This window comes from Scylla paramamosain, chromosome 41 (assembly GCF_035594125.1).
Source record: "Scylla paramamosain isolate STU-SP2022 chromosome 41, ASM3559412v1, whole genome shotgun sequence".
Lineage (NCBI taxonomy): Eukaryota > Metazoa > Arthropoda > Malacostraca > Decapoda > Portunidae > Scylla > Scylla paramamosain.
The window spans coordinates 497501-525000 of NC_087191.1; the positions used below are offsets into that span (position 1 = coordinate 497501).

The following is a 27500-nucleotide window of genomic DNA, read 5'->3' on the forward strand; positions in this document are numbered from 1 at the left end:
ATGCAATATTACGTATTTTGTCTTAGTATATATTAACACCCTACTCGTATTCCTGCCTGTCTTGGTCTTGGAGATACGCCCAACATTCTCGACCTTTTCGTAACCTCTAATACTTCTGCTTATCCTGTCACCCTCTCTTCTCCGTTGGGTTCCTCTGATCACAATCTCCCATCTGTATTGTATCGTATCGCTCCAATCTCTCCTTAAGCGTTGTTGCCTCTGGCGTTTTGCCGCTGCTAGTTGGAAGGACCTGAGGAGGTATTTTGCTGATTTTCCTTGGAATGGCTACTGCTTCGGTGTCAGAGACCCGTCTCTGTGTGCTGAGCGTAAAACAGAGGTGATAGTGTATGGCATGGAGGCGTACATTCCTCGCTCTTTTTCTCGACCTAAACCTTCCAAACCTTGGTTTAACACAGCCTGTTCTCATGCTCCACATGATAGAGAGGTGGCCCTCAAAAGGTACTTGAACCTTGAGCCTTCCATCACCAGAATCTCATGCGCTTTATATTTCTGCCCGGAACCATGCCAAGTCTGTTCTCCGTTTAGCCAAAAACTCCTTCATTAATAGAAAGTATCAAAATCTTTCAAGGTCTAACTTCCCTCGTGACTTCCGGCATATTGCCAAAAACATCTCCAATAACTTTCCTACTTCTTTCCCTCCTTTATTTCAATCAGATGGTACCACTGTTATCTCATCCATCTCTAAAGCTGAACTCTTCGCTCAAACCTTTGCTAAAAATTCTACCTTGGAAAATTCAGGGCTTTTTTCTCTCTCTCCTCCATCCTCTGACTACTTCATGCTACCTATTAAAATTCTTCGCAGTGATGTTTTCCATGCCCTCGCTGGCCTAAATTCAAGGGCAACAAAGATCCAATAAAAAAAAAAAGAGCCCACTGAAATGCCAGTCCCCAAATAGGGTCCGAAGCGCTAGTCAAAAATTGAAGGATAAGTGTCTTGAAATTTCCCTCTTGAAGGAATTTAAGTCATAGAAAGATGGAAATACAGAAGCAGGGAGAGAGCTCCAGAGTTTACCAGAGAAAGGGATGAATGTTTGAGAATACTGGTTAACTCTTATATTAGAGAGATGGGCAGAACAGGGGTGAGAGAAAGAAGAAAGTCTCGTGCAGCAAGGCCGCAGGAGTAGAGGCATGCAGTTAGCAAGATCAGAAGACCAGTTAGCATGAAAATAGCGGTAGAAGACAGCTAGAGATACAATACTGCGGCAATGAGAAAAAGGCTGAAGACAGTCAATTAGAGGAGAGAAGTTGATGAGAGGTATAATAGCAAAGTATCGTCACCACAGAAGACTACACAATCAAACTATCACGAACAAACATTATCATATATATATATATATATATATATATATATATATATATATATATATATATATATATATATATATATATATATATATATATATATATATATATATATATATATATATATATATATATATATATATATATATATATATATATATATATATATATATATATATATAATATATGAGGAGCTCCGTGCATTAGGGGCTCATGCGTCATCTCCCGCCATTTTCTGTTTTTGCCAGTTCTGGCTTCTCCAACTCTTCTAGATCACGTGGGTATAGCTGGGGATAGGATTCCCTACCTTATTCCCACTGTACTGAGGGGTGAGCATTGCATACTGAAACCTGTTTTATGAGCAGAGGACTTTTCCGGTAGCGTGTATCAGGGGCTCAAGCGCTTGGCCAATGAGCGGTCCGTATTCAGTCACTCACAGCCGCCCAGCCAATCACGCGCTCTGAGGCGTCCCGCGTCATTAGCCACGCTACATCCTTCCGTCAGCCCACACGTGGTATCGCGAGTGTTATTTTTTTTTGCTTTCACCATGGATTTACTGTCTGATAACAGCTCCAGTTCATCAGAGCATGAAGCTGAGACTTCAACTAAGCCACGGAAGAGGCAACGGTGCCCTGAGAAGTGGATAAGAGCCGAAATTAAGCATAGATGTAACCGGGGTGAGGCCTACACCAGTCACACCTCGAAGAAGGAAGTGGGTCCAAGGAGAGTTGGGCCTCCCTGCACTTGCCCTGATAAGTGTTTTACCAAGGTAGGGGATGACAAAGTGGAAGATATCTTCAAAGGATACTGGGATCTAGGAAATCATGATGCCCAGAGTAATTATTTTGCCTTTCGTGTTGTTGAGACACCCGTGAAACGTCACAGGAAGAAGCAGGATGAGCCTACTACTGAGTGTAAGAGACAGTGCACACGTGTCTATTCTGTGTTAGTGGATGGGATGGCTGTGACTGTCTGTAAGAAGGCCTTTCTTAACATTCACGGCATCAGTGATAAAAAAAAATAATAATAAAACATAATTGCAATGGATAATGAAACTAATACTATATATATATATATATATATATATATATATATATATATATATATATATATATATATATATATATATATATATATATATATTATACATATTTACCTTTCATTTTGAGTGTTTATTTACATGCCACACATATTGGGAATAGTGGGAATCGTACATGGGTGTGCTAAAATGTGCATATTTCTATTATAATATGTAACCAAAAAAAATAACGAATAACACAGGAAAAAAAATTTCTTCCAAAGCTTTCAAATGATATATTACACTTTGATTTTTACCCGTAAATAATGTCCGTAATCTTTGTCCCTACTTTAATGCGTAATTACTCGGAATTCCTAATTATGCATTTGAGCCCCTAATGCACGGAGCTCCTCATATATATATATATATATATATATATATATATATATATATATATATATATATATATATATATATATATATATATATATATATATATATATATATATATATATATATATATATATATATATATATATATATATATATATATATATATATATATATATATATTAACTATACTCGTATGCTATACTATTAACTATACTCGTATGCTATACTTTAACTATACTGCATGTATATAAAAGGAAGGCAATGACTGACACGATGAGATGATAATGACATCTATTATAAAGAAAAATTGGACAAAATTGATTGTATCATCCAGTGATCCTATTGCATCAAATTTATGTGGTTTCAGCATCTGCTAGAAATGATATCCCAGTGATATCTTCATTCACACGCTTTCCCCATCACCAGAGTGCTCGGCGGAGAAAGACTGCACTGATGTCGGAGGGTACTGCACCCATAACTGCATCGAGGGCACAGAGGTGGAGAAGCGGTGCAAAGAGACCGACTGCCGCTGCTGCGTGCCGCCGCGTGAGTACACCTGACGCTCATATGCTTAAATACCATGGTGGATGCGTGTGAATGTCTGGCGAGACACGGGTGGACAGAGTGAGAAACGATTAAATAAGAGGAACAGCCAGATTAATGGAGGTGTCAAGAAAATAAAAGGAAAAAGAATGTATTAAATGCATTTTGACACATTAAAAGCTGGGGTGAGCAACATGTCGGCAAAAGAATGGTAAATGTGGCAGTGGATGCAAGAAGAAGACGAAACTGGACAAGGAAGAGATTAACTGAGAGAGAGAGAGAGAGAGAGAGAGAGAGAGAGAGAGAGAGAGAGAGAGAGAGGGGTTAGTGGAATGAAGGCAAAGAGAGAGAGTTGAGTGGAGTGAAGACAGAAGACAGAGCCTTATGGGAAAGACTAGTGAGATACAGGGATCCCTTATATAAGTTATTTAATGGTTTGAGTGACAGCCCTCAACAAAAGCGTGTGTGCCCTTCTTACCACCAGGTGTCTGCGAACCCAAGAGGCAATGCACGGACCGGGGAGGCTTCTGCGCGCTGACCTGTGAGGATGGCATGAGTGTGGATGCCGATCTGTGTGACGGGGAGGGCTGTGTCTGCTGCTTCCCTCTTCGTGAGTATACACCACACACCCGCGCTCCTGCTCCTTGTCTCGCCTTAGTATCTGGCCCTTGCTTTCAATAACAAAATTCCCACTCTCTTTTTCTTATGTCTCACCAAGGAGTGCATGAGAATTGACGGGTGATCACGGAAAGGACTTAGCATGCTAGTTCCGGCCACGTGAGTACACGTCCATGATGCTCCTCTGTCTCGCCTTCGATAGCTGGTTCCTTGCTTTCTTACATAGGAAAAAAAAAGATCTGTGCCATCAAAGGAAAAGAGACACCGATGAGAACACAGACCAATCTTCCCTGTGGTCTTTAAAAATAGTCTTAACGAGAAACCAAATTTAAGAACACGGGACAAAATTTCATGTTTAAACAAGCGTGCCTTACAACCTCATATTTAAAATAAATCGTGCCTTGTAACCACTATTGCAGTATATATCAAGAAGCGTTCCTCAAAAGAACTCAACATTGAGAAGCGTTCCTTATAAATTCTGGTTTTGAGAAGCGTGCCTTTCAATCTCAGATTTCAGGAAGCGTGCCTTACAATCTCAGGTTTCAAGAAGCCTGCCTTACAATTTTCAGGTTTCAACAAGCGTGTTTTACAATTTTCAGGTTTCAACAAGCGTGTTTTACAATTTTCAGGTTTCAACAAGCGTGTTTTACAATCTCAGGTTTCAACAAGTGTGCTTTACAATCTCACGTTTCAAAAAGTGAGCCTTACAGCCTCAGGTTTCAAGAAGCCTGCCTTACAATTTCACGTATCAAGAAGTGTTCCTTACAATCTCATGTTTTAAGAAATGTGCTCTACAATCTCAGACTTCACAGTCTCACATTTCAACAAGCGTACCTTACAATCTCAGGTTTAAAGAAGTGTGCCCTAAGTGTGTTGTTCGGTGTTGCAGAGTGCAGCACTACATCCTCCTGCAGCGCCGCAGGAGGTTTCTGCTCGCGAGACTGCCTTGACCTGGCGTCTGTGGAGGGAGATTGTGGCGAGGGTTGCCAGTGCTGCATTCCCGCTTGTAAGTATTGTTCAACAATTTGTAAGTATTTTCATATTTATTTATTTAATTATCTATTCGGTCATTTAATTTCTCGATTCATTAATTAATTAGCTAATAATCATTTCTTTTATTTACTTTTTTTTATTTTATATATTTACTTTTTTTATTTATTTATTCTATTTCATTTTTATTTTATTTTATTTACTGATTTATTCATTTTTATTTTATTTCTTTATTTTTTTATTTACACTTTTTTTTTCTTTTTTTGCGTTCTACTTTTCTTTCCTCTATGCAAAATGGTGTGGGGACTGTTGAGGCAACATTTGATATGTACAAGACACACAGAGAGAGAGAGAGAGAGAGAGAGAGAGAGAGAGAGAGAGAGAGAGAGAGAGAGCAATGAAATCTTTAATACATACCGCATCCCGCCAGCTGCCTGCAAAGCCAGGCCCGCCTGCACGATGTTGGGCGGCTGCTGCGTGACTGAGTGCGAAGAAAGCAAGGAGGTCTCGGGGCTTTGTGAGGACCGAGACTGCAAGTGTTGCTTCTCTCCTCGTACGTATTCACACTCTGAACCAATATAACGATCATGCGCCAGAGTTAACCAGTATTCTCAAACTTTAATCCCCTTCACTGATAAAATTTAAACTCCCTGACTGTTTCTGTATTTTCCTCTTGCCACAACTTGAACTCTTAACCAATATTCTCAAGCTTTCATTTTTTAACTGGTAAGCTCTGGAACCCCCTGCCTACTTTTGTATTTACATGACTAACTTTTAACTAGTATTCTCGGTCTTTCATCCCGTTCACTGGTTAACTCTGGAACTTTCTGCTTACTTTCGTATTTGACGAACGCTTTCAAGACACTTGTCCTCCAACTGGAGGACAATTGGATAAATCATTTGGCTCTTTAGGATTTGATACTTAAGCAGGCCTTTTTTTTTTTTCTCTACTTTTTTTGTTGTCCGTGTCAGTGCCTCTCTTGCATTAAAAATAATTTCTTATTATGGTATTTAATAGCTGAATACCGTTTTATTAAATATTATTTTACTGTAAATAGTTCTCTCCCTTTATTTTCCTCTTTTTCATCTCGTTTTAAACAGTTTTTTTTTTCCTTTTTAACAAAAGAGAACCATAATAGTAAAAACGTTAAAAAGGCACCACATTTTGCCCGCATATAAATAGTCACTGTCCCGAGATGTTGTTAGGCTGGGTTACGTTACAATTAGATTCACTCAGTTCATTTTCATTTCAGTACTGATCCATTCATTGTGTAAATCACAAGTTTAAAAAATAAACAAATAAAAAGGCATTATATTTTTTTCCCAAATATACATAGTTATTGTCTCAAAATTAATAAGTTGAAGTTATTTCCATAATCCCCCTTTTCCGTGACAGAGTGCAAGTCTACCCTAGAGTGCACTACCTCAGGTGGATTCTGTAGCAAGGAGTGTGCAGGGAACGTGTTGCCCATTAAATGTCAAGACAGGGACTGCCAGTGCTGCTCCCTCAGCCGTGAGTACCACCACCGCCTCGCCTGCTGGACTTGCAATGCTTTCACACGAACGGTTTTTGCCATTCAGTCTCAGGAAACATGTAGTTGCAGTGTTTGCACTTGCCGCTCTCTCTCTCTCTCTCTCTCTCTCTCTCTCTCTCTCTTCTCTCTCTCTCTCTCTCTCTCTCTCTCTCTCTCTCTCTCTCTCTCTCTCTCTCTCTCTCTCTCTCTCTCTCTCTCTCTCTCTTTTCTGCTGAGGGATCCATACACAAGGCCATCTCAGTCTCGGAGATCAGCACTTCCTTGTCATCGTAATTCATACTTGCCATGATCCTGAAATATATATGCAAATAGTTATTGTACAGATATATACAAAATAAATAAATAAACGCTTATATACAGTTATATACAATTATATACAGTTATTGTAAGCTGATATGAAGAATACGGTGCAGCCTATCAATGAGCCAGACGAGGTGGTGTTATGTTGCTCTCTCGAGAGTTGACTGACAACTGAACTAACCAAGGAAAGTACATCTACCTACGTATATGGGACCCTTATAATTGACGAACCACTGCACGCAGGAAATCCGGTGTTGTGCAGGCGCCCACGCCAACATGTTACTGCCAGAAGTTTAGAAAGAAGTACAATTCATATTTTGGATGCAACGTTATAGCGCAAACTCTTTACACATGTCAGAATACAAGATGCTTAATCACACATCTACGATTGTCATGCATGAGAACGACCCCCACCCCCAAACACACACACACACACACACACACACACACACACACACACACACACACACACACACACACACACACACACACACACACACACACACACACACACACACACACACACACACACACACACACACACACACACACACCTTATGCGTGAGAAATTTCTTTCTTTTATTTTCTAACTGGTGTATATAATGCACTTGCGTACTAATTTGATCTTTATTCATCATACACGTTACAATAATTCTTTCTAATTACTATATATATATATATATATATATATATATATATATATATATATATATATATATATATATATATATATATATATATATATATATATATATATATATATATATATATATATATATATATATATATATATATATATATATATATATATATATATATTTGTTCTTTTGTAGAACTCTACAGTTCTTATCATGATACATTGTTGATCTTAAAATTACTATCTTTTTTTTCATTTGCTCTTATTAGTATTCTGCAGAACAAAAGTCACATCCAGCTTTATCTTAATTTTTTTTTTCTTTTCTTTTTCTTTTCACTGGATGCAGAGTGCGTGGCCACCGCAGAGTGCTCCGATGTGTGGGGAGTCTGCGCAAAGTCCTGCTCAGGCCCTGCTTTACCCGGGTTGTGTAAGGAAGGATGCAGCTGTTGTCTGTCTCCTCGTGAGTATTGATTTGATTGATTGAATGACTGATTTAGCTTTTGGCGCCGCAACATCGCGGTCATATAGTGCCGCTATAAACTTTAAAAGCAACAAACTTTGCAGTTTAAAATATTGATATTAAAAAAAATATATATATATATATATATATATATATATATATATATATATATATATATATATATATATATATATATATATATATATATAGATATAGATATAGATATAGATATTGTAAAAATGTTAAAAGACCACTAAAAAAGTAAACATAAAAAAGTACATGGGAAGAACCATGAAAACTTGTTAAAAATGAAAGGGCTGGTATATCAATGTTTTAACTGTTTTGTTTGGTTGAAAGTGAGGGCGTACTGACCCCACTGACCTAGACCACTGGCGTTGTTTGTTTCCTACCCACGACACTGATCCCACTGACCTAAATATCTGGCGTTGTTCGTTACGTGTCCAAGACATTGATCCTATTGACCCAAGCCCCAAGACCTGGCATTGCTCGTTACGTGTCTTTCTCACTTGCCGCCATGTTCTCCCAGTGCAAAGATAAAGTTCTGCCCAATACTTTATTACTAATAAGATAAATAGAATAAGAACAGTTAAAAGGTAATCTATAGTTTGTTTATAAGACCAGCCTTCTCCACAAAATTAAGGACCTCATGTCTCGGGAAGAGAGCCCTCTCTCCAAGTATCAACGACATCTGGAAAATCCCATCGCGGCAACGGAAAAGATATTGCTCCTGCAGCTGCACCAGACTGGAACACTCCACTAAAAAGTATCGCACTAAGCAGTCATCACAAAATGGTTGGGTTTTCCGGGACATGAGGTAACCATGAGTAAGACGTGTGTGACCCGTCCAGAGACGGGACACGGTCAGGGAGAAAAGAACCATAGAATGTGAGCATGATCATGTTACCATTGCCTTTAATCTTGACCACTCGCTGAACACTATCTGGACATAACTGAAGGATGTCATCTTCTGAGACTTCGTACAGGTCCTGGTCGTGAATACGTCCTTTACAGTAACTGAATGTTCGGTGTGGCTTGATAGATTCAAAGACTCCATCAAGAAGGGCATGGTAGATGGAAAAGCTTCATCGCCTGTGTTAAATCTTTAGCTCGGATCAGGACACCATATTACTTGATGTTATTTGCAGGGACTACTCCAGTCTCCCTTTCTAGATACTACGCAGCGTGAATAAAGTTTCCTTGACCTTCCGTATAATATGCTACAAACCAGTAAAGTGTAGGAGGATGGCGAACTTTGGGAGCTCATTCTTCAGCATCATCAAAGACATTAAGACAATAATCATTCTCGCTGTCAGCTGCATTGCTTGATCGAATGACCTCAGCAACTAAGTTGTTCTCTCCAAGAGGCAAAGAATTTATTCCCTCAAGAACAGCTTTGGCAGCAACGTCTGATGTAAATGTCACTTAACATCGATTAGAGAGACAATCGCCGTCATATTTACGGAGAACTGTTCCGAAAGGCTTGAGAACTGAGTGAACAGCGCGATATGACATGGAGGTATAGACATTAAAAATCATGAAAGTGTCAAGACAGGACTCAACAAATGACCAAAGGTGTCTTTCATCTTGGGAAACAACAGCAGGGCGAGTACGACCTCCCACCTGCACAACACCATCACGACCAGAGGGTGACGTCTAGAGGGCCTGGTCGACCGCCCCTCGAAGACCAGAGGAGTTTTCATATTTACCCATATGGATATTATAAATATAAATTGGCTCCATGGACCAAGAGAGACCGCCTATTGGGAGAATGAAGGAAGCTATCGCTGGCCGCTGTGAACGTGGTAGCTCGTTCCCATGGAGGCCACTCGTTTTGAAAAGTGGCCCCTCATGATTAGAAAGTTTGTCCACGATGGAGATGAGAGCTACCCCCAAACTGCATCCCAGTCCAAAGACCCAACCATCCAACACAGGACGTCCTCAGAAGGTGGTCCCTCTGGTGAGCGGCACCGTTGACCCGTATTGGCAATCTAACTCTGGGAATCATTTAGTCTGGGCTCTCACTGGCGGCCTCACTGGGAGGGGCTCTACCTTAGATGATTCAGGGCTTCTTCCTTCCTCTCCTCCACCCTCTAACTGCTTCATTCTACCCATTAAGATCCTTCATAGTGATGTTTTCCATGTCCTTGCTGGCCTTTACCCTCGGAAGGTTTACGGGCATGATGGGATCCTTCTTTTCTCCGAAACTATGCTTTAGTGCTTGGACCTTGCCTAGTCAAACTCTCAACTCTGCCTATCAACATCTACCTTTCCTTCTTGCTGAAAGTCTGCCTACATTTCGCCTGTTTCTAAAAAGGATGGTCGTTCTAATCCTTCAGTCTACCGTTCTATTGCTTTAATTTCATACCTATCTAAAGTTTTTCAATTTATCCTCAACAGGAAGATTCTTAAACATCTGTCACTTCACAACCTTTTATCTGATCGCCAGTATGGGTTCCATCAAGGCCGCTCTACTGGTGATCTACATTTCCTTACTGAGTCTTGGTTTTAGAGAGTTTGGTGAAACTTTTTGCTGTTGCCTTAGATATATCAAAAGCTTTTGATAGAGTCTGGCACAAAGCTTTGAATTCCAAGCTACCCTCCTACTGCTTCTATCCTTTTCTCTGTAACTTCATTTCAAGTTTCCATTCTGACCGTTCTATTGCTGTTGTGGTACACGGTCACTGCTCTTCTCGTAAATCTATTAATAGTGGTGTTCCTCAGGGTTCTGCCCTGTCACCCACTCTCTTCCTGTTATTCATTAATGATCTTCTAAACCAAACTTCTCCTCCTATCCACTCCTATGCTGATGATACCACCCTGTACTTTTCCACGTGTTTTCGTAGACGTCCAACCTACCATGAAGTAAACAGTTCACGCAGGGAAGCTATAGAACGCCTGACTTCTGATCTTTCTAAAATTTCTGATTGAGGCAGAGCAAACTTGGTATTGTTCAATGCCTCAAAAACTCAATTCCTCCATCTATCTACTCGACACAACCTTCCAGACAACTATACCCTCTTCAGTGACATTCACCTGTTCCGCTCTTCTACACTGAACATCCTCGGTCTGTCCTTTACTTATAATCTAAACTGGAAACTTCATGTCTCATCTCTAGCTAAAATAGGTTTTATGTATTTAAGCGTTCTGAGTTGTCTATGCTAGTTTTTCTCACCAGCTGCTAACTCTGTACAAGGCCTTATCCGTCCATGTAAGGAGTATGCTTCACATGTACGGGAGGGTTCCACTCATACCGCTCTTTTTTTCACAGGATGGAAGCAAAAGTTTTACGTCTTATATGCTCTTCTCCTCTAACTGACTGTCTTCAGCCTCTTTCTCATCACCGTAATATTGCATCTCTTGCTATTTTCTATATGATATTTTCTACATGCTATTTTTTCATGCCAACTGCTCATTTGATCTTGCTAACTGTATGCCTCCCCCTCCTCCCGCGGCCTCGTTGCACAAGACTTTCTTTCTTTCATCCCTAATGTATCCATCTCTCTATTTCAGAAGTTTACCAGTATTCACAATCATTCATCCCTTTCTCTGGTAAACTCTGAACTTCCCTGTCTGCTTCTGCACTACCTTTCTATGACTTGAACTCTTTCAAGAAGGAGGAATCCCTTATCCTGTGACTTTTTAATATATATATATATATATATATATATATATATATATATATATATATATATATATATATATATATATATATATATATATATATATATATATATATATATATATATATATATATATATATATATATATATATATATATATATATATATATATATATATATATATATATATATATATATATATATATATATATATATATATATATATATATATATATATATATATATATATATATATATATATATATATATATATATATATATATATATATATATATATATATATATATATATATATATATATATATATATATATATATATATATATATATATATATATATATATATATATATATATATATATATATATATATATATATATATTGAGTGTATAAATTGGCAGGAGGTTTTCTCTTGTACATACGAGTATTTCGCTAAAAGTGATACTGAGTTCAGCGTTTATGATTTTCTTCATGATGTTTTCTTTTTCTCGAAGGAGTGTCTTATTCTCTTTGGTAAGAATATTGATGATTTTCCCATAGGATATCATCTTCGCCAGATCGCGATTTCGGGTCCTTGACCCTTCTTCAGTGGCAGAGGAGGTTGTTGTTTTCTCAGAGGTTGTGTAGAGAATAACAGGCCAGTACCGCGGGCTCCTTTTATACAGCTGCCTCGGGTCTGGGCGCGGGCAGCTCGGCTTCTGATTGGCATTTCTTGACGTGTTAGTCACACAAACTGAAGAGAGTTTCTCCACTAGCGTCTACATCAAGCCAACTAACACAGGACAGTGTTTAAATGGAAGAAGACGCTACAAAGACTCGACGATTGCTGCCTACATAAGAAGAGTCACCACACACTGTAGCGAGTGGAAAGAAGTCCACGAAGAGATAAAAAAGATCCACGAACGTTCTCCTCAACAATGGATTCACCGCGGAAGAAATAAACAAGCAAATCAAGAAAATACTGAGTGAATATTGCAGCGGGAAAGCAGACAATAAGGAAGAGAAAGAAAACGTCAAGATTTATTACAAGGCACACTTCTCAACAAGTTATAAGGAAGATGAAAGAACTGTGTAAAACGAGCCGCGGCACTGGCCTGTCATTCCTAAAAGAAAAAAAAAAAAAAAAAAAAAAAGCCTGTCATTCTTTACACAACCTCTGAGAAAACAACAACCTCCTCTGCCACTGAAGAAGGGTCAAGGACCCGAAATCGCGATCTGGCGAAGATGATATCCTACGGGAAAATCATTAATATCCTTACCAAAGAGAATAAGACACTCCTTCGAGAAAAAGAAAACATCATGAAGAAAATCATAAACACTGAACTCAGTATCACTTTCAACGAAATATATATATATATATATATATATATATATATATATATATATATATATATATATATATATATATATATATATATATATATATATATATATATATATAAAAGATGATGTGTGAGCACCCCCAAAATATAACTTTAATATTACTTTGGGACTTCTACTTTTAACACTCCTAAAAATTAATCCTAATATCCTATTTGACCTATTTCTGGCCTCTCTTCATTGTTTTTTTGTTTTTTTTTTCTCTTTAGACGAAGATCAGAGCTAACTATAGCTCCTGAATCTTTTTCGCTCCCTGAACTTACCAGAGCTTCGTTGTTTATTGTGTACCTACTCTGTGGATTTCTTGTATCTACGCTAAGTACTTTGCATTTGTTAATATTAAGCTAAACTTGCCATCTGTCCGTCCATTTATTCATCCTATCGAAATCTGCCTGCATGACGATGGCATCCGAATCTCACTTAATTAATCTACCTATCTTCGTGTCATCCGCAAATTTACTAACATCACTACAAATCCCACCATCCAAGTCATTAATATAATATTAACAACAATAATGATCTTAAAACTAATCCCTGTGGCATCCCACTAATCACTTAACCGAACTCGGATTAATAGCTGTTTTTTTTTGTTTTGTTTTTTATGTAGGAAGGACATTGGCCAAGGGCAACAAAAATCCAATTTAAAAAATGGCCACTGAAATGCCAGTCCCACAAAAGGGTCAAAGCAGTGGTCAAAAATTGATGAATAAGTGTCTTGAAACCTCCCTCTTGAAGGAATTCAAGTCATAGGAAGGTGGAAATACAGAAGCAGGCAGGGAGTTCCAGAGTTTACCAGAGAAAGGGATGAATGATTAAGAGTACTGGTTAACTCTTGCGTTAGAGAGGTGGACAGAATAGGGGTGAGAAAAAGAAGAAAGTCTTGTGCAGCGAGGCCGCGGAAGGAGGGGAGGCATGCAGTTAGCAAGATCAGAAGAGCAGTTAGCATGAAAATAGCGGTAGAAGACAGCTAGATACGAGTATGCAACATTGCGGCGGTGAGAGAGAAACTGAAGACAGTCAGTTAGAGGAAAGGAGTTAATGAGACGAAAAGCTTTTGATTCCACCCTGTCTAGAAGAGCAGTATGAGTGGAACCCCCCCAGACATGTGAAGCATACTCCATACATGGACGGATAAGGCCCTTGTACAAAGTTAGCAGCTGGGGGGGTGAGAAAAACTGGCGGAGACGTCTCAGAACACCTAACTTCATAGAAGCTGTTTTAGCTAGAGATGAGATGTGAAGTTTCCAGTTCAGATTATAAGTAAAGGACAGACCGAGGATGTTCAGTGTAGAAGAGGGGGACAGTTGAGTGTCATTGAAGAAGAGGGGATAGTTGTCTGGAAGGTTGTGTCGAGTTGATATATGGAGGAATTGAGTTTTTGAGGCATTGAACAATACCAAGTTTGCTCTGCCCCAATCAGAAATTTTAGAAAGATCAGAAGTCAAGCGTTCTGTGTCTTCCCTGCGTGATATGTTTACCTCCTGAAGGGTTGGACGTCTATGAAAAGACGAAGAAAAGTGCAGGGTGGTATCATCAGCGTAGGAGTGGATAGGATAAGAAGTTTGGTTTAGAAGATCATTAATGAATAATAAGAAGAGAGTGGGTGACAGGACAGAACCCTGAGGAACACCACTGTTAATAGATTTAGGAGAAGAACAGTGACCGTCTACCACAGCAGCAATAAAACGGTCAGAAAGGAAACTTGAGATGAAGTTACAGAGAGAAGGATAGAAACTGTAGGAGGGTAGTTTGGAAGTCAAAGCTTTGTGCCAGACTCTATCAAAAGCTTTGGATATGTCCAAGGCAACAGCAAAAGTTTCACCAAAATCTCTAAAAGAGGATGACCAAGACTCAGTAAGGAAAGCCAGAAGATCACCAGTAGAGCGGCCTTGACGGAACCCATACTGGCAATCAGATAGAAGGTTGTGAAGTGATAGATGTTTAAGAATCTTTCTGTTGAGGATAGATTCAAAAACTTTAGATAGGCAGGAAATTAAAGCAATAGGACGGTAGTTTGAGGGATTAGAACGGTCACCTTTTTTAGGAACAGGTTGAATGTAGGCAAACTTCCAGCAAGAAGGAAAGGTAGATGTTGACAGACAGAGCTGAAAGAGTTTGACTGGGCAAGGTGCAAGCACGGAGGCACAGTTTCGGAGAACAATAGGAGGGATCCCATCAGGTCCATAAGCCTTCCGAGGGTTAAGGCCAGCGAGGACATGGAAAACATCATTGCGAAGAATCTTAGTACATGGCATGAAGTAGTCAGAGGGTGGAGGAGAGGGAGGAACAAGCCCAGAATCGTCCAAGGTAAAGTTTTTAGCAAAAGTTTGAGCGAAGAGTTCAGCTTTAGAAATAGATGTGATAGCAGTGGTGCCATCTGGTTCAAATAGGGGAGGGAAAGAAGAAGAAGCAAAGTTATTGGAGATATTTTTGGCTAGATGCCAGAAATCACGAGGGGAGTTAGATCTTGAAAGGTTTTGACATTTTCTGTTAATGAAGGAGTTTTTGGCTAGTTGAAGAACAGACTTGGCATGGTTCCAGGCAGAAATATAAAGTGCATGAGATTCTGGTGATGGAAGGCTTAAGTATCTTTTGTGGGCCACCTCTCTATCATGTATAGCACGAGAACAAGCTGTGTTAAACCAAGGTTTAGACGGTTTAGGACGAGAAAAAGAGTGATGAATGTACGCCTCCATGCCAGACACTATCACCTCTGTTATGCGCTCAGCACACAAAGACGGGTCTCTGACACGGAAGCAGTAGTCATCCCAAGGAAAATCAGCAAAATACCTCCTCAGGTCCCCCCAACTAGCAGAGGCAAAACGCCAGAGGCACCTTCGCTTAGGGGGATCCTGAGGAGGGATTGGAGTGATAGGACAAGATAAAGATATGAGATTGTGATCGGAGGAGCCCAACGGAGAAGAAAGGGTGACAGCATAAGCAGAAGGATTAGAGGTCAGTAAAAGGTCAAGAATGTTGGGCGTATCTCCAAGACGGTCAGGAATACGAGTAGGGTGTTGCACCAATTGCTCTAGGTCATGGAGGATAGCAAAGTTGTAGGCTAGTTCACCAGGATGGTCAGTGAAGGGAGAGGAAAGCCAAAGCTGGTGGTGAACATTGAAGTCTCCAAGAATGGAGATCTCTGCAAGGAAGAGGGTCAGAATGTGCTCCACTTTGGAAGTTAAGTAGTCAAAGAATTTCTTATAATCAGAGGAGTTAGGTGAGAGGTATACAGCACAGATAAATTTAGTTTGAGAGTGACTCTGTAGTCGTAGCCAGATGGTGGAAAACTCTGAAGATTCAAGAGCATGGGCACAAGAGCAGGTTAAGTCATTGCGCACATAAACGCAGCATCCAGCTTTGGATCGAAAATGAGGATAGAGAAAGTAGGAGGGAACAGAAAAGGGGCTACTGTCAGTTGCCTCAGACACCTGAGTTTCAGTGAGAAAAAGAAGATGAGGTTTAGAAGAGGAGAGGTGGTGTTCTACAGATTGAAAATTAGATCTTAGACCGCGAATGTTGCAGAAGTTAATGAAGAAAAAGTTGATGGGGGTGTCAAGACACTTAGGGTCGTCGACAGAAAGGCAGTCCGACCTGGGGACATTTATGGTCCCATCCCCAGATGGGGACTCCGTGGCTGGTATAGGAGTCGCCATGATGATTTTAAAATTTTTGAGTGAAGGGTGTGTGTGTTATTAGGTGCTTGTAGTTTTGTGTGGAGGAAGAGAGTTGTCTTTAGAGGGCAGGCTGTGACTGCCCCCTTGTGTTGTGAGACACAAAGGGAAACGTTCAGTGAGGTCACAGCTGGGTTTAATGATAAGTTCACAGCACCCCCTGAACAGTGCTTTAGACCTCACTGGGAGTAATTATCGTTTCGGCAGGTGTCTACTGCCTCCTCCCCTGTTTATTACAACTGTCTATCGTCTGTCGCCTAACCACGATCTTATTCAGCTTAACACCTTCACATCCATCCCGTGCGCCCTAACCTTTCTCAAGATCCTCTGATGGAGTACCTTGTCAGGTTTATGATGTCATAGCTATCTCCATTATCTGCCGCATCGTAAACTTTACTGTGAAAACTTAACAAGTTAGAAAGGCAAGACTTCCCCTTCGTGAAGCCATGCTGTGACTGATTTATCAAGTTATGCTTATCTAAATGCTCACTAATGTTCCTCCATTATTTTACATACAATTGAAGTTAAACTGACAGATCTATGATTAGATGTTATTTTTTATCTACATAATTATCTAATAATTATCTATATAATTAGATGTTAATGTTTTACCTTAAAGATGCGTACTACATTAGCCAGCCTCTACAGTACTGGTACCTCTCCTGAGTCTAGCGATTTCCTTAAGACAGTAACCAGCGGTTCACTAATAGCCTCTTTGCATTCCTTCAGTACTCTGGAATATATTTGTCCTGGTGACTAATTCTTTTCAACCTATCTACTCCAGTTCCACTATCTCCTTAGTTATGGAAATTTTTAGAGCAGAAAAGAATGAAAAGCTGATAGATATCAGCTTTTCATTCTTTTCTGCTCTAAAAATTTCTTCACTGTCCATTTTCTGCATGTTTTCCTGGGTGAAAATTGTTAAGAAATTCTAGTTCAGAATTTCATTCAACTCTCCATCAGCTGCCTTTAATGAACCTATTATTTTTTTTTCTGTTTTTTGTCCTATGCTCTCTCTCTCTCTCTCTCTCTCTCTCTCTCTCTCTCTCTCTCTCTCTCTCTCTCTCTCTCTCTCTCTCTCTCTCTCTCTCTCTCTCTCTCTCTCTCTCTCTCTCTCTCTCTCTCTCTCTCTCACTTAAGGCCCGCCATGCCGTAGTATCCTGTCCACCTTAAAAATGCAGGATTCACGTTCATGTCATTCACCGATAAAGTCGGACAAACATTTTAACGTCGGGAGACTCACAGAACACCTCTTAGTAACTGATACCCTCCTCCTCCCTAGCTGCGTGCCCCCCCAAGGATGAATGCACCAAAAAGGGAGGCCACTGCTCCCTTAACTGTGCGGGCGGCAGATCCCTGTCATTCTTGTGTGACGGGGACTGCCAGTGTTGCTTCTCTAACAGTGAGTAATGCTTGCATACATGGAAGCGAACTACATTAAAGAAGTAGGAACAGAGTTCGCAGGATGTTTTGTGCTGTGTTGCATGAAAACTTCTTGAAAATGTGGGTGGTTGAATTTGTGCCCATAGTGTGTGTGTGTGTGTGTGTGTGTGTGTGTGTGTGTGTGTGTGTGTGTGTGTGTGTGTGTGTGTGTGTGTGTGTGTGCGTGTTTCTGTGTGTGTGTGTGTGTGTGTGTGTGTGTGTGTAAATAAACTTAAAATTAACAAAAAAAAATTTCATTGCAATCATTGAATATATGCATTATTCCTGCTACTTTGATAGTCACTTATACATTTGTTTACTTCCTCAGCATCACCAGACTAAGATTGCTACGTAGATCAGCGACTTCCCTCTGCTTTACTCTCTCATGGAGGAAAGACCTGAAAATGAAATGAAATTGTTGCTGCGGTGTTGTGTGAAGTGAGGAGCACGAGTTTTGAATGTTATTCACTAATCATCGATTTGTTTTCCCAGAGAGTTGTATTGTCAGGACGCTTTTTCAAAACAAACCCCACTAGCTTAATTATATATGATGTTTGGCTCTTTCCAGAAAGTCTGCGTTTTATGTTTTTGTTTTAAGATTCGCCCGATGCATCCAATTTAATGAACATGCTTCCTGCTTTTCATAGCTTCTATATTACATATATTAAGCACGTGCTGAAACTGTACTTAATATGACTGTTCCATATTGTTTGCATGAAATATATAATGACAGTGAATAGCCTCAGTGTTTTACTTTCTCTTTCTTGAACTTTTTAAATGTTTGTTTCTGCAAATATCTAACGGTGTGCAAGCCACAGTCTAAAAGAAAATTATTAACATTTGTATCTTATATAAAGTTAATAATTGCGCAGGAACAAACTGTAAAGAAATAAGGTGTGTTAAGCATCTCAGAGACACAGAAATGTATCTAGGTGTAAAAGTGTTACAGGAACTGCAAGACTCCCGTATAACAGCAAGAAAATCTGAGTTGCAGGATTTTTTCCAACGCTGCCGCAACTTTGTCAGTGACTTGCTGTGAAATTAAAAAGAGGCATGATTTCAGCGACAATGTCATCTCAAAACTGAATTGTCTGACTCTAACTAATGCTTTATCATTGAATTTTAGGAAGTCAGTTCCTTTTTTGGCACCCTTAGTAACTGCATTGCCCCTTCTTGTACCTCCAGAAGACAACTTATTATTGCAATGAATGGATGATCAATGGCGAATATTGCCACTGGAGTGTGACAACTCAGCCTTGAATACAGAGGACAGTGATAAGTTTTATTTCTGTTTTAAATTTCTGCAGGAATATTTCTAGCACGAATTCTAGGTTCAACTTGGCAGATATACACTACAGACTGGCAATTTGTTTCAGATTCTTGATGTGGTTGAAAATTTCTAATGGGTTAGCATCAACATTTATGTCATTACTACCGATCCAAAAGATCGTTAGATCATGTTCCTATTCTAAGACTTTGTTCATACGCGAGTCTTAAAAGAATTTGCAAGCTTTAGCCCCAGGTGCACGGAAAATTCTAATTTCAGTGTTTGGGAACTCAAAATTTCTAGGAATTTGACAGTCACAAAATAAATTTCCCACATTATTCGTGAATAACACACACTCCCGGTGAATCACGACAACTGTACATCCCACCGCTCTTGCCACCAGTGTAATGCCCCCCCCCCCTTTATTTATTTATTTCTTATTTTATTTCTCAAATAGTTGGTGAGGAAATATCTACACGCTGATTTATGGTCTTTATTTTTCCTTCACTTGTGGTAGCGTTAATACTAATTCACACGTCATTCATATCACATCAGGTAGCGTAAAATATCCTTTTAGTAGCGTTGAAGATTTCATTACAATAGTGTAAATACTGGCCGAACTAATCACTTGACATACTTCACACATTCACCAATTACAATAATGGGCATTAGTGTTTGGATATTACATGTGTACAGTCTCATTCACCTGGCGCGGGTGGTATTATACACGCACGTGACTTGAAAAATAACTCACTGGTGCTTACATAAGAATAAACAATCTCCTTATTACATTTTCCTATAAACCTGGTATAACACAGCCTAATCAGCGTTCCGAGGATCGAACCAGGTGGTTTCGTCCCCGTATGATAAGGAGAAATACTGCTCAACCTTAATGATCCGTGAACTAAACTCTCCGTTCTAACACTTTTAAGTATACCTAACCAAACACACACATGTGGGACGCACAGATAGACTTTTCCTTTATCTCCACTGGTTTCCCTGTAGTGTAAGCAAGCCAAGATCTCTGTAGTGCAAGCTACCCAAGATCTCTCTGAGTGATGTATTGATAAGAAAATATATCTACAAGTATGAATATTAATTACTTCAAACTTAGAGAGATGTACCTGTAATGTAAGCAAGCCAAAATCTCTCTAAGCGGGGAAATTGGGCTGGCGTCCCCACGCTACGAACCTCCGTAGTTTTCAGATTCTTCTTCAAGGTAATTCGCAAATTATTTGTTTCAACAGTATGTGAGGAGTCAGGCAGAGCTAGACGCATCGTAATGTGCAGCTGCTTAGCGTGGGGTTTGATGGGAAGTGCTTTGGAACGAGAGAGATTTTGGCGCGGAACACGGACACTTGAGGCGTTGTTTTCACCTTTCACACTCTCTGACTGTACTTCCTTTTCACAAAACTTTCCTCTTCTCAAATATTCTGCCTTTCTCCCCCGCTGTCTATCCCTCCCAACCTAACCAAACCAAACCTGGACGATAGGACGGCCAGGGTGAGGGTCGGGGGATACTTCGGCCCTGCTTTCCCCCGCATCAACGCCTTCAAGAGGGAGTGGAGGAACTACAAGACTCCCGTATAACAGCAAGAAAATCTGAGTTGCAGGATTTTTTCCAACGCTGCCGCAACTTTGTCAGTGGCTTGCTGTGAAATTAAAAAGAGGCATGATTTCAGCGACAATGTCATCTCAAAACTGAATTGTCTGACTCTAACTAATGCTTTATCATTGAATTTTAGGAAGTCAGTTCCTTCTTTGGCACTCTTAGTAACTGCATTGCCCCTTCTTGTACCTCCAGAAGACAACTCATTATTGCAAAGAATGGATGATCAATGGCGAATATTGCCACTGGAGTGTGACAACTCAGCCTTGAATACAGAGGACAGTGATAAGTTTTGGGCTGCATTATTAAAAGATAAATCAAACTTAACAGACCTGTCACAGTTTGCACTCTCTGTTCCTAGCCAACCTTATTCGAAAGCAGAATGTGAGAGTTTTTAGTAAAATTAACCTTTTCAAAACTAAGGTAAGAAATAGGTTGAAGACAGCAACTGTAAATGCTAGCAACAGAATGTATAAAGTTTACTGGATCATGCTGTAAAAACTTTAACCCAACAAATGGCAGCCAAGGAAGTATACAGTAACACCTCACATTCTGACTCTGAGTAATGTTATAAGCCATGAGGTATAGCTTATGTCTAGAATATGAAGAGTTATTTTTAATTACATACAAATATGAAAGTTTTTCTTAAAAAAGTGTTTCATTTCATTACATTGATGATCAAGCCTATTATATGTGATTTGCTATTGAGGTATGGTATGACTTCAATGTGATTATTTGATTTATTTCCAATGAAACACTAATCTGTGAAAGATCATTTATTTGAATTTCTCAATATTGATAAAATGTAGAAATGATGCATAAAGTGTAGGTACATTTTATTTATCTCGAGGGATAGATATTAGATCTCAAAATGTACGATAATTTGTACGATATTTCTACCATAATTTTGTCATGAAAACAATAATTTTGAGGCAACTGTACGATAATATTGTGTTCAGAATCTGGCAACCCTGGCCGTGCCTCGTGACGCTACTCCCCAGTCACCTTCCCTCTGTCTTACAGTTAAAATGCCTTGAATTTAATGTTGTAATAGTTTGTGACTATATATATATATATATATATATATATATATATATATATATATATATATATATATATATATATATATATATATATATATATATATATATATATATATATATATATATATATATATATATACAGGCAAGCCACCCAGCGCCATCTCCATTTGGGTGTCATTTTATATTCATTGCTTAATTATTTACCTCTCTCTCTCTCTCTCTCTCTCTCTCTCTCTCTCTCTCTCTCTCTCTCTCTCTCTCTCTCTCTCTCTCTCTCTCTCTCTCTCTCTTAACAAATATTTACAGAAAGGCTTAAAATTCCACATTGAATATGGAATTACTTAAATAACTAGCACTTTTCATCTCGTGTGTCAATCTGCTTACACAGTTCTTAGATTTGAGGTTCATTTACTCCTTATTCCTGCGATAAATTTAAGGTTTTGTTTGCTCATTCTAAAGTTCATAAGGGATCCATACTCTTTATCTTAGACCTTGTGTTTAGGTAATTTATCAAAGTTTTCTATAATGCGCTGGCTGTATCTCGGTGAAGTTTTTCTCTCACATTCTGAATTAATTCCTAGGTAATCATATGAAGAAAGTTTTGCGTGTTGTACCTCTGATTGCGAGGATGTTTGCCTGTCATGTTGTAAGGACTGGGAAGCGTTGCCAATTGTGCGAAACACACTCAAGTCAGTTCTGCTTGAATAACAGGACTCACTCTACGATTCATCTCGGCGCTTCGAAACATAATGAAGAGGTTGAGTCGATTGAGCAAAACACTGCACGTACTGAGAAGACAAATGGTTGGTTTATTATATTATTAAACAGCCCATTCCCTGAAGAACCTCATTGGATAGAAAACTATGGCACTTATTCAGCAACTCGTAATGGTCATTGTTTCTCGTAATAGAATGTGAGTGGAAGGAGAAAGATTCATTTGATAACCAGACAAAAAAAAAAAAAATAGAACAGTACTGTGATTCAATTCAGTGTCTCGAAACAAATTGAGAAGGTTGAGTCAGGTGGCTTGAGGAAATATAATTGAGGAATTCATGTTGAATAGAAAGACAGAAAGTTGGGCAATTTGATGAGGAAAAACATGGACTGGCTCAGTGTGTGGAGAGAGGAGCAGGACTGAGTATTCTTTCATGAATGATGATGATGCGGTAAGAACCATATTCTGAAACTTCAGCGCCACTCTTCCACTACATTCAGAAACCTTTAATTAAAGTAAAATGGGTTTTTAAGAGTTTTTTTTTTATGGTTTTAGTGACAGATTAACAAGATTTGTATATCATAAACAGGAGAAACACTTGAGAACCTGATTAATCATTTTTGTGGCCTTTAAAAATAGCTGCGGTGAGAAAGCGATCCGTTTCAAAATACGGGACTAAAACTGAAGGAGTCATTTAGGAGAGGATTGATTGATTGATTGACTAGATTTAAGTTGATAGAGGAAAGAAGCAGCATTGACAGCCTACGAGAGAATGAGGCCTGAGTGTTCCTTTGTGGATGGTGACAGTGAGGGTAAGACTGAATAGTTTGAGTCACTTGGTAGATGAGAGAAGTAGCACTGACTCAACTTAGGAGAGAGTGAGGGCTGAGTGTTCCTTCATGCGGGTAAGACTGGCTTGCCTGCGATTAAGGAAAGCTAGAGTCACACTAACTTTCTTACCTGCCATGGTGTAGTGTGGCTTAGGGTGGAGTGAGGCGCACCTCGAGCACTGAGAGTGAGTTAGCTTACTTTCTCATTGAGAGAGAGAGAGAGAGAGAGAGAGAGAGAGAGTGGGGGAAGTTTACAATACAAGGAGATATAGCCGTGCCTCGCCTTATCACAGGTATGAATGACTCCACCTATCGCTTTGCTCCTTGTTAGTGCCACTATCACCACCACCACCATCGCCACCACCACCCCCAGCAACACCATCGCCACTACCACCTTCACAAGCCTGCTCCCGTTTTTCACAGTCCCTTTCTTCCTCCACAAACACTTTATACTTTCCTCACTTTACAAACTTCCTCCTCCTCCTCCTCCTCAACTTGTGCACATGATACAGTAACAAATTTAAACCCACAGACATACAAGCGCACACAAAGCACGCCACTGCATATTCCTCCAAGGTCTGTTGTGACCTGTGTATTATGTAACTCTATATAATTCCTCTTCCTCCTAGCTTCTTTAAATGTGACTGGACCCTGCCGAGTGTTATCCTCTGTCTCTGCGGCCAGAGGATGTCTTTTAGTACGTTTAGCTTTCTTCCATTTCTCCAGACTTATCGCTGTTAGAGGGGACAGAGTCTATCTTCCGAAAAATCGAAATTGATTAAACTCGAAGCAGGGTGTTCTAATATCTTCTTGAGCAGTGGATGAACGATGCTGTGGGCGGTTTGCTAATAAGATATTATGGTCTAGGTCTCGTACTTGTGTCTGTCTTTTCTGTAGACATGTTCTTCCAAGTTCTTTCTCAGCAGAAGTGAGAAGTTTTGGGTTATATTTTCCATGTGGGTGAGACAGGGTGGCGACCTAGAGGCATTTGCTGTGTGCGGCCACGACGAGTTAACTGGACTCGTGTCTTCATTTTGTGTCCTGTACTAGATTACATAAAGTAGTCTAGGGAAGCTGCCCCGAGAGACTGCCAATTGTAAGAGGGACTGGGTTTTTGGCCATAGCAGCTTTGAAGACCTCATTCAGAATTATGGTGAGGCCGTGGATGTGGTTATAGCTGTTTGACACTGGTGAATTTCTTGGATTCATGTAGTAATTTACCTCATACTTGGCTGCAAGGGTGGTAGCCTAGAGAGAGCTGACGCAAAAGAGTGACAGTTATAAGAGGAGCTTCATCTGGTCATAACAATATATATATATAGAGAGAGAGAGAGAGAGAGAGAGAGAGAGAGAGAGAGATAGATAGATAGATAGATAGATAGATAGATATAGATATAGATATAGATAGATAGATATAGATATAGATACAGATAGGTAGATAGATATAATTAGATAGATAGATGAATAAATAGATAGGTGAGGTAAGCAAGGATACACCAGATTCCTTCTTCATTTATTGCAACGTTTCACCTTGACAGAAGGCATCATCAGGCTAAAAAGTTGATAAAAATAAGTACAAGAACAAAAATCATAAAATATCACGTCACGGTAGTGTTATGTACAGCGAGATAACACAATGAAGAAAGTAAGAATGATAAAAGAGAAAAGACAACAAACGGAGAGAAAAGAGAAAAGACAATAAACGGAGAGAGAGAGAGAGAGAGAGAGAGAGAGAGAGAGAGAGAGAGAGAGAGAGAGAGAGAGAGAGAGAGCGGGCTGGGGTGCGCACTCCAGAGTTGTGCGGACTCCAGCAGGCAGCTGACTATCGAGTGGTAAATAAAGTTTTCTAAAGGAAGTTATTGAATTCATGTGATTGAAAAAAAAAAAAAATTCTTGAATTAAAAATTTTAAATCTAAAATATAAAAGTTAATGAAAACTGTAGAATTAAAAACCTAAATAGTTATAAGATCTAATATATATATATATATATATATATATATATATATATATATATATATATATATATATATATATATATATATATATATATATATATATATATATATATATATATATATATATATATATATATATATATATATATATATATATATATATATATAATTCAAAGATAAACATAAAATCATTAATAAAAAGACATTTGTGCCAGACTGAGCTGCAGACTGGGCCACTGACATGAGCACGACCTTTCAACAGTTGATGTCATGACCTCTTGCCTCTCACTTACTCACCCGAAAGAGTGAATATTCTACCCAACAAATCCTTATGTTCATAACGCTAGGTCCTTCGTAACTTTTCTTGGGATACTAACCTTATGTAATTAGCTTTTCGTCTTATCAACTGCTCTCCTCTAAATGAGTGTCTTCAGCCTTTCTACCTTCGCCGCAATGTTGCATCCATTGCTATCTTCTACCGCTGTTTTCACGCTGCTTTTCTGATCTTGTTAACTAAGTTAACAAGATAACTTCAAGACACTTATCTTTTACATTTTGATGACCGCTTTTGACTCTCTTAGGGGATCGGCATCTCAATGGACCTGATATATATATATATATATATATATATATATATATATATATATATATATATATATATATATATATATATATATATATATATATATATATATAGTTTAGTTATCCTTGGCCGGTGCTCCTCCTAAATAAAATAAAAAAAATGTAAGCAGCACGAGACGCGCTAGTATTACATTTCCTGTGCTGCCACGTTGCACACCTGTCGCACTGCAGACCTTGCTTTTCCCGCACAGATTATGACAGATACGTAAAAAAGCCCTCAATGCACCGATAAGAGTAGCCTACCATTTTGCCAGGAACTGAATGAATTCGGGTGAAATGACTCTAAATTCAAAACATAAGTGAACCGACCGTGAACCAAACTGAAGCGCGCGGTAAACAACCTGAGGAACTTCAGTAAGGCGGCGCATACTTTTTTTTTTTTTTTTACGAAGTCCCGTGGGTGAGATGACTTAGTAGTGTGAGTGAAATGACTCCAGGATGTGGCGAAGTGACCTGTGGGCGAAATGACTCCATACTGTGGAAGAAGTGACCTATGGGCGAAATGACTCCATTCTATGCCTAAGTGACCTGTGGGCGAAATGCCTCCATACTGTAGCTAAGTGACCTGTGGACGAAATGCCTCCATACTGTAGCTAAGTGACCTGTGGACGAAATGACTCCATACTGTGGCGAAACGACAGGATTCCAATCTAACTTAACATAATTCGAGAAAATGACTGTTTCTGAGCAAAATATAATGTCTTTTTTAACATTTTTACTGTTATGGACGCCCTTCGTTAAAGAGAGAGAGAGAGAGAGAGAGAGAGAGAGAGAGAGAGAGAGAGAGAGAGAACCAGGAGCGCGGGCATGTGGTGTACCCGGAAGAGCGAAGTAGCAGATACTGGCCTCACCAATACACAGATCGACATCCATACTCCGCCTCCCTCGCAGCTTAACCCGCAGAAGCTTTCCCGGTCCGTGCATTGTCTCTTGGGTTCGCAGACACCTGGTGGTGAGAAGGGCACACACGCTTATGTTGAGGACTGTCACTCAAACCTTGCATTAACATGTCATATATACGGGGTCCTTGTTCCTCACTAGTCTTCTCTCTCTCTCTCTCTCTCTCTCTCTCTCTCTCTCTCTCTCTCTCATTTCGTAGTTCTGTGAGTGCTGTATCCATCATCCATCTCAACGTTATCATCTATGTTTTTTCCAACGTATTCACTCTACTCAGTGTCACAAACCACAGGCAGTTACAGGAGTCTTCAAGTATCAGTCATCCGTGTTTACCTATCTGGTGTCAATTCACGGGGGGGGGGAAGCAACATTTACAGCCCTCGTCGCACAAATCCATCTTACCTTAGAAAACTACGTACACATTGTCACAAGCTGCAGTCACCTACAGGCCCTACTTTATCAGTGTTACTTTGTCCAGTGTCAACTCACGGGGCGAGAAGCAACATTTACAGCCTTCGTCGCACAAACCCAGCTTCAGGTCGGGGTCAGGACAGGTGAGGCCATAGTAGCCGTTCTTCTTCGTAACC

The 27500-nt window shown here is 39.4% G+C and overlaps 1 protein-coding gene across 1 annotated transcript in view; it reads left to right on the forward strand.

Annotated features, from left to right (window-relative positions):
• The window catches only part of LOC135092788 (balbiani ring protein 3-like), a 109530-nt gene extending 90835 nt beyond the window's left edge, over positions 1-18695 (forward strand). The window contains exons 29-36 of the mRNA XM_063991469.1: positions 3161-3280; positions 3762-3887; positions 4785-4901; positions 5316-5438; positions 6282-6398; positions 7704-7817; positions 17815-17934; positions 18283-18695. Of these exons, the coding sequence (XP_063847539.1) occupies positions 3161-3280; positions 3762-3887; positions 4785-4901; positions 5316-5438; positions 6282-6398; positions 7704-7817; positions 17815-17934; positions 18283-18296 (851 nt within the window). The 3' untranslated portion in view covers positions 18297-18695. The remainder of the gene's footprint in view (positions 1-3160; positions 3281-3761; positions 3888-4784; positions 4902-5315; positions 5439-6281; positions 6399-7703; positions 7818-17814; positions 17935-18282) is intronic.
• Positions 18696-27500: the final 8805 nt, after the last annotated feature.